Source organism: Eleutherodactylus coqui, chromosome 3 (assembly GCF_035609145.1).
Source record: "Eleutherodactylus coqui strain aEleCoq1 chromosome 3, aEleCoq1.hap1, whole genome shotgun sequence".
Taxonomy (NCBI): Eukaryota; Metazoa; Chordata; class Amphibia; order Anura; family Eleutherodactylidae; genus Eleutherodactylus; species Eleutherodactylus coqui.
Window position 1 is genome coordinate 45,457,045 of NC_089839.1, and position 13,614 is coordinate 45,470,658.

Sequence of the window (13,614 nt, forward strand, 5' to 3'; positions counted from 1 at the left end):
AGTTTTTCAGTAGTTTGGGGTTTTAGTGAACTTCCAGTTCAGTTCGAACTAATTCAGACTAAACCGAACTTTTCTAAAGTTTCCTCATCACTTCCTTGAAGGGCTGCGGTATTAATGGGCTCATTTACTTAGACCATTGTTGCAAATGCCGGTCTAAGTAAAGTGTGCATCAGCGATCCTGCAACAAATATATTAAGAGGCACAAGCCTTTTGATACATTTGTTGCATCTGGCAACACCTCTGTGTGGGAGATGGAAACCTACCCAACTGTGAGCTGGCTTAGGTCTGCTATATTGTATGCCAGTTTTTGGTATACTTTATGGGAAACATGACAAGCTGCATGTGGCCACACCTCTTTTTAAAAAGTTGCGGGGCCCAGCATAATACTCCAAAAAGTTGCAATTTTGTTGTCTGTTACAAAATGGCAGCTTTTGTACGCCTGAAAACTGGGTACAAAAAATAATGAATATGCTCCAATAAGGGTATTTTCTTCTGAAGCATTAATGGCATGTTGACTGTATATATTGTAAAGGTCTTATAAGTGGAAGTTCTTTTTCTGAGACCCCTAACTGATAGGAGATTGGGAGGGTCCTGTTTGGCACTTCAGAGGATGATCACTCATGTTTGCATTTCATTCCACGGAAGTTTCGAAAGTTACAAAAACACCTGAGCTTTCCTAAAATCTCATATCCTACAATGTAGAGTGTTGCACGGCCACCTCACTATCTCATCTGCTACTCTCTGGAAGGCTGAGTATGGCATCAAAGGACCCTCCGTCTCTGATATTTGAAGGACCCAAAGATTGGGTCCCTCAAAATCTCCACCAAAGAGAATACCAGTCAAGCAATGCCCTCTCAAGCCAGCAGTAGGCATAACACCCTGGCTTCACACCATCATTTTTGGGTTCCATTGTCTGGCTCCATTCTAGAAGCCACGTTAAAATACAGATGTGAAGATACAGTAGCCTAACAGTTTAGTCTTCATTTTATGACAGCCATACCATATCGTTCTGACCTGTTTGGACACAGACACGTATGTCTATGTCGAGGTGTTTGGGGTCTGCACAGCATGGCATCTCCAGCTGCATGCATGGTGCCCACTGGTTGTACACCCGTAGTATTGACAATGTATGCCACTATTATGTAGGCTTTGCACAGCAGTATTAAATGAGGACTATTATGTGTACACTGTACGTCACTATTATATGTACAGATATAGCAAACGTTAACTTGACATTTAACGTGTTACGATAACTCAACTACAATGTACTACAATGCTGTAAATTGAGTTATGCAACAGTCATGTTAACAATTGCTACATCTGTATACACTGAAAAAGCTCTATTATGGGTTTAATGCATAGCTTTGGTACCTACTCAGTGTATGGGCACTGTTTTAGTGCTGCTAAATATAATTTAGGCACTTTTATTCATACACGGTATGGCAGTAGTATGTAGACATTCTATGGTATGATTTATTTAGCACCTATGATACTTTTCAGACACGATTATTTTGGAAGTGATGCTACCCAATATTATGCTTGATAGATCGGCCCCATATGTATTGCCAGGATCTCCAGAGTATGTGATCTGACCTGACCTGACCTGTTTACATATATTTGGACAAGTTCTCTGCAGCCTTGGTTACGCATATGCTAGTCCATAGTCTATGCTCCTGCTGCCCATAGACATCAGTGAATCCGATCTGTCCATACTTCATATGTTAACAAGCATGTACATAAAGTTCACTTCTCACAGTACTTTTATCTTACTTTGGAACTTACTTACAGGCCCCAATCTTGGCATAGGCACTTTACCAACCTAGGAGTCTCTGCCAACCAATCCCCAACTTTTTGGTATACTGTACCTGGCTGGTATCTCATTCTAAACTTATCTTATGCTACCAGCTGAAATATCAATTAAGTATTGTATGATGGCATTATTTAGACAGTATATACCACAGACATGTGTTCACTGTATGGCATTATTATGTAGGCACTTTATGGCACTATTAACAGCTATTAAAGGGAATCTGTCAGCTCTTATGAGCCCCTAAGCTAAATTTATGTGCTCATAGGAGCTGACAGGCCTAATCCTGCAATGTGAGTCTTGGGCCGGCTTCATACATGCGTATTTGCGTATGCAAAATTTGAGCATGCAATGTACAGTAAATAGAGCACATTGATTTCAATAGGTTTGTTCACATGTGCGTATTTGTCTTGCGCAATTCAATTGCAGCCTGTTCTATTTTCCTGTGCATTTGCGCACCAAAAGTCCCCATAGAAGTCAATGGGGATGTGCAAATGTGCGCTCAATATGCTTGGAGATGCGTGAGACACTGCGTAATTGCGCAGAAAATAGAACACATCTTGAACTCATTAGACGAATTATGTCGGGCAGCATCGGTGCATATTTTTTTGCGTACGCAATAATGTATGACTTGTATATGCAAAAAGTTCAATAAAAATACACCGATACATACACAAAGCATTGTTTATTACGCAAAATGCTGTGCTCATGCATATGCAAATCCCCTATGCTTGTGTGAATCTGACCTTATACTCACCTTCCCTGCCGTTCCCCTGCTACACGCTGTCAAAGTTCCTGCTGAATACACCCAGCGGACTACTTGTGCATGCACTACGTAGACCTCTCATTCCAGGCATGTGCCAAGTGGTCCGCCAGATGCCTTCAGCAGGGACTTTGACAGCGCACACCATGGGAATGGCAGGGAAGGGGAGTATAAGACTTGCTGGATTCAGCCTGTCAGCTTCTGTGAGCACATAAGTCTAGCATATGGGGCTCGCAGTGGTTCGCAGATTCCCATTAACAGCTGAGACCTTTATGAGACTAGTAATGACATTCAAGAAAAGATATAATAAGTCCAATGACTTCTTTAAGTAATCAGTAAATGGAAGCTTTCATTGTTTACAGTCAGAAGTTGAAGACTGTTCTCTTATCTAGTGCTGAATGTGATTGTAAGAGATACAAAGTAATCTTGTAGATATGTTACCTTTTAACAGCTAAAGTCCCATTTACATGCAATGATGATCGCTCAAAATTCGTTCAAAAGATAAGGAGAATGACAGTTTTTAGCAATCATTTTGCATAAAGTACTAATGGACACTTATGCCCATTAGTACTTTATCAGCTTCATTTCCATGCAAATGAACCTCAGGGAGCTGTTGCAGAATTTCAGGAAGAGGTTTGAGCTATGTAATTAGCTCTATTGTTCAGGCATGGGCTGCACAGAGAATACAATGTTATCTCCTGCTCCCAGCGTGCTGTCTCAATGATGGTTTTTATGCTGAACTAAAAATCATAGTTCAAATGAAAAGTGCACAATGGTAGGATTTACATACAATGATTATCACTCAAAAGCCATAGATTTAGCAAATTTTGAGCGATAATCGTTGCGTGTAAATGGGGCTTAAGAGAAAGCAGTGATGTTGCAGCAAGCTTTTGCAACTATTTGGGTTTCTTCGTCAGACATAGAGTCTATTAGCCTGATGAAGAAATCCAAGTAGTTTTGAAAGCTTGCTGTATCACTTCTTTTAGTTAGCCATTAACCCTTTCCAATCCAAGTTGTATCCTGGTTTTCCTAGGGGGGCTTACTCTTTTTTTGCCATTATACAACAGCGCTATATGCTGGCTAAAGCCAGTACTGCATGAGGTGACACGTTGGATAGGCTCCGACAGCAGAGAGTCTGGCAATATACAGTAAGAGAACCCACCGGACGTCTTCCAACATCAGAGCTGTACAGCCTTAAATCATAATGTCTTTAGACGTCAGACAGTGGATTGGAAAGGGTTAAAAGGTAACATATCTACAAGATTACATTTTGCCCTTCTGGCTAACACAGTGCCAAAGTTTCTTTTTTTACCTGGTGCTGGTCGTGCAGCTGAAGTTAGTTACAATGTATCAAAAACAACTTTCTGTAAGCTAGATGGTGCCCGTACACAATCCTGCGATCCCCTGTAACCACATGCCGATCACCGATAATTGCTGGGCTGCCCATGGAATTGCTGTTTCAGTGAAGTTCAGGTGGTGCCTGGCAATTAGTGGAGATCCATATGTGGGTACAGCCGATCACCCCAGTGTGTTTGGACACCCAAATATTACATTAGCAACACAAATCCTGCCCTGAGTTCCCGGTAAGCGCTCACACTTTCTCTGATATGGGTGACATATGGGAACACAATATATGTTAGACAGTGGCATAGATCTTCATTATATAGTGATTCGGCTTTATTTACACTAATGGATGACCTTCTTTACTTTTGTCCTTGGTTGCATTAACTTCTGTTTTTCTTTATACAATTGCATAACTTTCATAGAGGTCATTAGTCTCGCGGGGTAATTATGTGCTGAGGCTATGGGAGATATTGTTATTAGTGCATAGTTGTGTGGCATCTGATGAATGTTCTGCGGCTGATATATAGAGCAGGATTCCTCTGTGCTGTTATAGTCAAGAGCTGTTCTTCTACAATATTCCCATGCTATAAGTAAGGCCCCCTTCACACGGGCGTATACGTATTTACATGCTTACAAGCATAATGTTTTGCAGAATGAACAGTGATTTTTTTTGCGCGAACATCAGCGTATTTTACTGTATTTTTTGCTCCCGTTGACGTTCATTTGCGCGTTTTTAAAAAACGAACCAATTCTAAATGGCTTATTACGCTAATGAGTTACAGGTGTGTTCTTTTACTTACGCAATTATGCAGCGTTTCACGCATCTCCTAGCATATTGCAGACACAATTGCGCATCCCCATTGATTTCTATGGAGACTCCCAGGACTACAATGATTGTCTCTTAAAATGTGCTCATGTCGCTCCTTTTACAGACAGTCTGTAAAACAGTTTAACCCTTTGCAATCCAATTTTGGATTCAGGGTTTCCTAGGGGGATTCTCTCTTTCTGCCATTTTACAATGGTGCCACCTGCTGGCTAGAGCCCGTACTGTGATATTGGACATGCTGGAGAGGCCCCCGACAACAGAGCGGCCAGTAATATACAGTAAGCATACCCTGACGGATGTCTTCCGATATCGAAAACTGTACAGTCTTCAATCAGAATGTCTTTAGACGTCAGACAGTGGATTGGAAAGGGTTAATGCAATACGATAGTATTGCATTATATTGTAGAAGTGTTCAAACGATCGCAAGTTTAAGTCCCCTACGGAGACTAATGAAGTAAAAATGACTTTTTTTAAATTACAAAAAAAAATGCAAAAATTACAAAATTAAAAAACCTTTTTCACAGTTATCACATCAAAAAATATAAATAATTTAAAAAATGTAAAGAATTGTATTGCTGGGTCCGTAAAGGTCCAATTTATTAAAACGTCACACTACTTATCCTGTCCGGTGAAAGCCTTCGGAAAAAAAAAAAAAAATGCGAGAATTGCTTTTTTTTTGGTTTCCTAGAACAAATTGAATAAAAAGCGATAACTTTTGGAAGAACCTTAAAATGGTACCAATAAAAGGTACAGGTCGCCCCTTCAAAAGAAACAAGCCCTATCGGCAGTAAAATAAAAAGTTATGATTACTTGAGAGTGGGAATGGCAAAACTGCAGCATGTGACGTGGACACAGGAGCATCAGTGACCGAAAGGGTTAAATATATTTTTATCATCTTTCTTAAAATATTTTATTGTGACATTATTTTTATGACATTTACAGGATGTGCCACCTGTCTCTATTAAGTGAATAAAGAACGTGCGCCCAGAGATATTCTCCATTCTCCAAACTAGGTATATAGCTGGTGGCATCTAGGAAGATTCTGGAGCCTGGGTGCCATCTGCCTTGGCACAGCGCTAAGAAAAATAACTATTGTGTTATCCCAGTGCCAAGAGCAGGCGGCATTGTATAGCAATAGACAAATGTTTTCTCCATTGTGTAGATCTTCTAGAACCACTGATGGGCTGACAGTACTCGGAGCTGGGGCTGATATGGTGACATAGTCTAGTGAGAAGGTTGTCATTGGAGGAGAACATCATCCATACTGCAGCTCATGATTGTCCCATTTCTACTTAAAGGAGAACGAGGAGCTGGTCCTTTAGACACCACTTAAAAGTGCTGGTCTTCACTGGTTACACTACTATAACATTCTGTAGACCATTATAAGAGTGGCCCTATAGAGAACAGTGATCTTCTTCTTAGATGGACCAAAAAGCAGAATTATAGGAAATGGAGCAGAGATTTCCCACTATTACCAATATTGAGATCAAAGTACAAGGGGGCAGGTGGAGCAGGAAGTCTGTAAGGTGGAACTTCAGCCAATAGGTTCAGAGCTGAAAGCGATGTCAGAGAATGGGACATCATTTTGGGAGCTGGACCTATACAGCCCAGTAACCTGTAGCCAATTTTCTTTTGCTTATGGTATTAAAGCCCTATACCGTATAAAGCACCTTGGAAAATTGAGTTTTAGAGTCACGAGTGAAAAAATGAACAGTCTTGATACTGTACGTTATATGACCTTGCTAGGTCTATTCTACTGATTCAAAAAATGTGCCCAGTTTCACTTTTTTAGAGTTTCGCAATTGTTACGTCTTTGGCCAGGTTTACATTCTTTAGGAGACAGTGGGTGGGGAGTGAGAACAGAGTCTGCTGATTGAAAAATCTCAGGTGGAGTCTAGGGCTCTATGGCGAAGTCAGGTCGTGCGAGAATCACAATCAAATCCCTGTTGCAACGTGACTTCAGTTGTTTCGTATGTGAGTAAAATGTTGCAAATGACCAGGGGCATAACTAAAGGCTCAGGGGCCCTGATGTAAAAGGTGAGCTGCCCCCCCCCCCTCTATCTGTATCTGTACCCGTACCCATACCTAAACCATGCTGCACACGTGCATAACTTGAAGCTTCTGGGCTCCAATGCAAAACCTGTAACAGAGCCCTCAACTATAATACTTTATTCATAGCACTGGGCTCCCTATATGGAGAAGAGAGGTCTTATGGGCCTCCTAAGGCTCCTGGGCCCGGGTGCAACCGCATCCCCTGCACCCTCTATAGTTACGCCCCTGCAAATGACCATATGTTTGTGATTACTTGTAGTTCATTTACAAGTCCCCATTTTTCCTATGGATTTATTTCACTATGTATTGAAGGTAGCTCAAGCCTAATTCTTAATCCGAAAGCGAAAGTCTCCAAGATGTCTTGTACAATTGGGGAACCTTGTTAATATTTATGAAGTGGAAAAATAGAAAGCAAACTTTGCAGAATTAAGTATTTGGATGGATTAGGCGTCCTGAAGGCTGTTAAAGCCAGTTACCCCAGCTGATATTCACATGAGTAATCGCTCACAAGAGCGATTATTTGCGACTGTTGACCTGTGTAACCACAGGACCAGATAGGGCAAGTGAGCAAGAATCGCTCACTCATTGGAGTTGTTTGGTTTTTAGCTCGCCTAAAAAACCAAGCAACTTTCCACCCGCTCAAACAGGTAGTCGTTCGTCTATGAATGACTGCCTATTTCTCTTAAATGGAGGGCAGAAGAGATCTCTGGAGTGCTCTGCCTTCATTCAGTAAGCAGTTATCACTCCTGTGTGAAAGCATAGGAGCAATAATTGCTGGGACAGTTATCCCATGTAAAAAAAACCCCAACATTCCAGTGCGATATATAAGTAGTAAAGGGATATGAAATTCTCATAACCTGGACGCCCTGTCCAATTGGTGACAATTACTCGAAAACTCCATCAAAATAGCTGCTCAAAAAACATTAAGTTAATCTTTTTACTATATGCCAAGTCTTAAAGAAATATGTGTGACCATGTCTAAGTTTTATCTGTTAGTTGAAAAGCAAGGGACAAAAAAAATAGGACTGTCGTGGGAGCCGTCACCCAACCATTAAATTCCTAAGATGGTCATAAGAAACACTGTTTTTTGGTCTCCTTTGCAATTTGTGCGGTAATTCTATAACAAGTGTTCAATTTCCCTATAGTGCCACCACAGGAGAGATTAAGTATTGCATTCTTATTCAAATCAAAGAACCTTCTGTGTAATGCATGGGTGTCCTGGATCCTCCATAGTGTGAAATGTTCTCTGTTTGCCTTGGCTTTAGATGATGACCCTGAACCCCCTCTATGAAATCAGAACTTGCTAGTAGAGTATTTTAAATTAGGTCTTCTAAATCAGAGAACATAATATTGAATAAATAGGCAGATTTGCAATTCAGGAACCCTTTGGGAGGTATAATGGCAACCATACTGGCTTTCCTACCAACATATGTAACAAAGAAGTGGACCCTTGATTTTTGGGAGTACATGGAGTTCAACCAGTCTATGAAGTTTCCCATCCAGTCTTTGGTTTGCATTGAGTTAAGGTTTTCCAAATTCTACCCTATTGGAAAATAAGAGAACTGGTACTTCTTTTAATGACTTAGAACATGGAATGTACTTTGGATTATCTGTATGTCAGAGATGTTTCTGCAAGATTCAGCTACTATATTCCCAGACTGATTGAATAATCGTGGGTTGCAAGGCGTCACAATGTGTACCAGATTGCTATGACCTATGACTCATTAAACAGCGATTTTGCTGCGGGCAGTCCTACTGAAGTTGTTTTTCGGGGCCAGGTCAGGACTTTGAAGGTAAACATCTGTGTACAAGGGAGAACTGTATGAAATCCGCATGTCATATACCTGAAGAACAGGTCTGGAGGCCCAGAGCGTTTTTCTAAACACATGGAAGAGCAATTAGCTGCCCATTAACAGATACTACGCTATGCAAGGTATTGCACTGCAGGCTTAAACTGTATATATGAGATTTACAAACACAGTGATCTATGTGGAACGTTGGAGAAACATTGACTGGCTGAAACGTATAGTGCAGCAAGGGCAAGTCGCTTCAATTGATGCATTCCATCAAGGTGAAAGAGGCCATATTCTGCATCCAGTTTTCCTAAAGTCATCATTCACACGTGATGGATTTGTTGCAGAAATCCTTGTTTTTTGTGACTTCTCTGTCTGTACACTACAATTGTTTTATGATCCCATGAAGTGTATATACGGATAAATTAGAAGAGCGGTAATGAAGAATTTTAGGTGTTTCAAAAAGTTCTGAGACTCTGATAATATATCAGTTTCTAGGTTGAGAGAAGGACAAGAAGACACACCATTCACCACTTATCGTTGGAAATCCAACCAGTCCTGTTCCTGTGTCCTCATGGCAATCACAGGAGAATAGTATGCCAGTTACAATAGACAAGAAATGGTCGTTGGATTGCACCACTTTCAAGAATCCATTGCAAATCAATTGAACCCTGTGAGTCTGGAAACCAAAATCACCAACAATCAGCTGTTATCATCGGGGCAATTAGAAGTAGTATTACATGGTGTCCATTCAAATGTTTGGTGATCATGTTTGTGCTGAAAATGCTGAAAATAGTGGATTGTCCTCACTTTTAACGAGTTGCACCGAGATCTAAAGTTATCTCCTATCCACAGGATAAGGGATAACTATGATCGATGGGGGTCCAACTACTGAGACACCCACCAATTCTGAGAATGGGGGTTCTGATGGGGACTGCAGCATATTAATAACAAAAGTAATAATAGAGTTGAGGTTTTGATCTTGGAGACACTACTGCTGAGACGCTAAGTCACGTGGTGTATGTGAACCGTACTCTTATAATTGAGCATACAGGACATCTTATTCTTACACTTGAAGCAGTACATTCCGTTCTTGCAATTAGTGGCAGGTGAGAAACAGGTGTGTAAATTGCTTTGACCACAGACTAAATCTCCTGTGATAACTGGATCTCTTTTCTATCCTAACAATGCAAAAATGAAAAACACAGGAGATATTGACAGTACTGAAAATCTATATACACTGCCTATAGTACATAGGAGAACCGTGCCACACACTGGTTTGACTTTGGGCCAAGTCTAGAGTCGACACCTGAGGAAGCCGGTCTTCACCCACCAGTCTGGATCTGGACTTCACTGCAGGTTTTTCTAGGCCGTAACAATATTAGTGATTGCAGTTATCTGACTACTGATGCCACTGCAGAGCAAGGAGTGAACAGGAGTCCGGGATCGAGGAGGGCAGTATAATGTTCAACATGAGAGAGAGGTCAGGACTAGAGATGAGCGGACGTACTCAGTTCGGGTGTTTTTGCACTCGAGCACCACTTTTTCCGAGTAACTGACTACTCGGACGAAAAGATTCGGGGGGCGGCGTGGTGGAGCAGGGGGTGGCAGTGGGGAACAGGGGGGAGCTCTCTCTCTCTCCCCCCCCCCCCCCCACTCCCCTCTGCCACCCCCCGGCGCTCCCCGAATCTTTTCGTCCGAGTAGTCAGTTACTCGGAAAAGGCCGTGCTCGAGTGCAAAAACACCCGAACCGAGTACGTTCGCTCATCTCTAGTCAGGACACACTGAGTAGGTATAGAACATTACAAACAGACCAGGCGTTGGGTCAGGCAGCAGACAGGAGAATTGTCAAAAACATAAGCAGTTCTGAGGAGCGGAGAATGCAAAGTAGTCAGGGTAGAGCCAGAATCAGTAACCAAGAAATCAGCAGAACAGAGACCAAAGGTTTAGGTTGCTTCCTTAGGGGGAAGGTGCTTGATAAAGCCCAAGGTGCTCTGAGGGGAACAAGTACGTGTACTGACCTATCAAGACTGCGAGCCTGCCCTTCAGGTAGAGAGGACAGAGCATGGCGCCAACAGCAGGGACAGGTGGGGAAAGATGGCAGCCGTGATTCATAACAAATTTCTTGATGTTTCAGTGAGTTTCATGCAACCTGATGTCACTATAGAGTCCTGGATTCCACCCAGTATTTTACTACTGTACTGAAGCAGTTTCTGTTCTGACTCTCCAACTAAGACTGCCCAAAATGTAGCAATTTTAAAGTAAAACTCTGAGCAAATTTTCATGGTTGCCAAGATGGAGCTACAAGGGTTGTGTACTATATCAGAGCTGTTAATTCTTTGATTCTGGTCCCTCAAATATAAGTTTTCATCGTGCTCTGTAATACAACAAGCAAAAGAAAATGTCTGCATATTACTGAACTGTACAGGTGATGTTCCTAAACTGATGCCCATTCCCTGACATCACTTCCTGCTCTGCAGCTATTGGCTAAAGTTCCAGCTCATAGACTTCCTGCTCTGCCCCCGCCCCTTGTATTCACTTTGCACTCAGTAGTGGTAATACTGAAAGATCTCTGAACAATGTAGCATAATTATTTTGTTTTCTGGTTCAAATGTAAGAGAAAGTAGCCAAGAAGGTGGCCAATGCTCACTATAAACCTACATTCGCAATGATCTAAGAATGCTATAATTGTATAACCAGTGGAGATAAGTGTAATTGATCAGTTTTTAATGGACCAGCTCCTCTTTCTTCCCTAGGTAGAAACATAGCAATCTTGAGATGCGAAATTGATGACATTTAGCACCCATGACCATTTTAGAAATAGCCGGCTACTAACACCGTCTCACCATATTCGTCTAAGCCCAACCCCCGGGTACTCTCAGCCCAGTCATTAGTGGTTCTAGGGAATCTATGCAATGGAATAAACAGTACTCCAATGCTATACAATGCCGCCTGCTCTTGGCACTGGGATAACACAATAGTTATTTTTCTTAGCGCTGTGCCAAGGCAGATGGCAGCCAGGCTCCACAATATTCGTAGATGCCACCAGCTATATACCTAACTTGGAGAATGGAGAATATCTCTGGGCGCACATTCTTTATTCACTTAACAGAGACAGGTGGCATATCTTGTAAATGTCATAAAAACAATGTCATAATGAAAGTTTTTAGAGGGACTGTTTCTCGACAATACGTCTTTTTATATGCCCAATGGACATTATTGAGGGGGTTTCTAAAGCGTGATAGTTCAATGAATTAACCAAGAGCAGAGGTCTAATAACAGCAAATGTCTCTGCCGATCCCAGCCTATCCATCTATAACATAAGTGGCCATCTCAGTTATGAAGATGGCCAATGAAATCTTCAGACTGTATGAAATGCGCTGGAGGCAAGTTCAAAACATGGAGGCTTACAGGCCCTAATGGACCTGCCGCTAACGTCTTGGTTTCAGATACCATAGGGCACCTTCAGGATCCGTGCCTTGGTGAGTCAGAGCTGTTTTACTAGCACAAAGGAGACCTGCCTTACATTAGAGAGGTAGTTATAACATTATGGCTCATCAGTGTATATTGCTGCTTTATAATAATAATATATTATGTTTTTATGATCATCTCTGTTCATCATCTCCTGCATGATAGTTTTTTGTTGGGGCAGTTCCTATGCAATTATCTCATAGCTGATGCTGCAGCCCTGGCTCATTTCACAAGAGTTTCCTGATTGGCTAGCCTCTTTTACAATATTCCTGCTTTCTACAATGTGTTGCTGGTTATAGTGTAAGCTATGTGCATTTAAATCCAGTATTCCATGTCTGCTTCTAGTATCTTGTTCCTAGTCTAGCTTTGTTTTTTTTCAGTGTAGTTTTGTTCCTGAGGTCATTTCTATTCCAGTCCAGTCCTTGATGCTGTGAGATAGATATATTGCAGCATGTTCTACTTTTCTGCACAAATCTCACCTATTGTTTCCAATGGGTGAGAAAAAAAAATTGCATGCAAGTTTTATGCAAGTGCGATTTTTAATTTTTCCCATGGAAAATACATGCCATTTTCACCTGTGTGAAAAATGTGGGTGAAATTCGAATGTCCAGCAATGCGTTTTTCTCGCAAATCGTAACACACTTATAGCGAACATCTCAATTTTACAACCGCAATATCGGTCCGAGTTTCTCGGGTCAATATCATGCTTACCCATGTGAATGCACCCTTAGTGTCTTCTTATTGTTTGTCGAGGGTAGGATTTCCATTAGAGATATCTTTAGGGATAATCGGGGACAATGGTGCCTGGTGTTAGGGACAACATAAGGGATTGATTAGGGGAAGACTTAAGGGAAGCTAGATTTAGGGTCATGTACTGTTAGTTTACTATCTGCTCACCATCATCCATCTGCTTCACTATTTGACTACCATCACTATCATCCATTTATGCCATCGTCTGATTACCATTACTGTAATTACTGATTACCAGTTCCTGTAATCTATTTGTGACTTCCTATTCTTGTATTTATGTTGGCTACTCGTGAGTTATAGCATTTTTCATTTGGATGTTACATAATTTGGCCCTACTATAAATCCTGAGGTTATTTAAGTAAACGGGAAAGGCGATTGGTATAGTTGAGGTCAGGTTATGTTATCTTGTGTCCAGCCGGTGACAATAGAGGAGGATGACATAAAAATATAACAATAATAACAATAAATAATAACAAAAGTAATACTAATAATAATGACGGAGTTGAGGCTTTAATCCTAACTCAGTGCTATATCGGTCAGTGTATGGGAACCGGACTCTTATAATTGAGCATACAGGACATCTTATTCTTCCACTCGAAGTAGTACATTCGGTCCATGCAGTTGAGAAACAGGTGTGTGATGTGTGATGACTGAGTCTGAGGCCTGTTAACACAGATTTTAAAGGGCTTTCACCAGAATATTAAGTTATCCCCTCTCAATAGCGTGCTGACCAGTGGGGGTCTCACTGTTGAGACCTCCACTGATCTCCAGAACAAGGGTCTAGTGGTCCTCCAGTCCGCCTTACTAT

General features: G+C 41.4%; 1 protein-coding gene across 3 annotated transcripts in view; it reads left to right on the plus strand.

The window, feature by feature from the left end:
• EPAS1 (endothelial PAS domain protein 1) overlaps nucleotides 1–13,614 on the plus strand; it is a 122,747-nt gene that overhangs the window by 22,401 nt on the left and 86,732 nt on the right. Inside the window, exon 1 of one of the 3 annotated variants that reach the window (XM_066595550.1) lies at nucleotides 6,696–6,714. The exons of the other annotated variants lie outside the window; for them this stretch is intronic. Within the exon in view, the coding sequence (XP_066451647.1) occupies nucleotides 6,713–6,714 (2 nt within the window). The 5' untranslated portion in view covers nucleotides 6,696–6,712. Of the gene's footprint in view, nucleotides 1–6,695; nucleotides 6,715–13,614 lie in introns of those variants that run through there. 3 annotated transcript variants of the gene reach the window in all.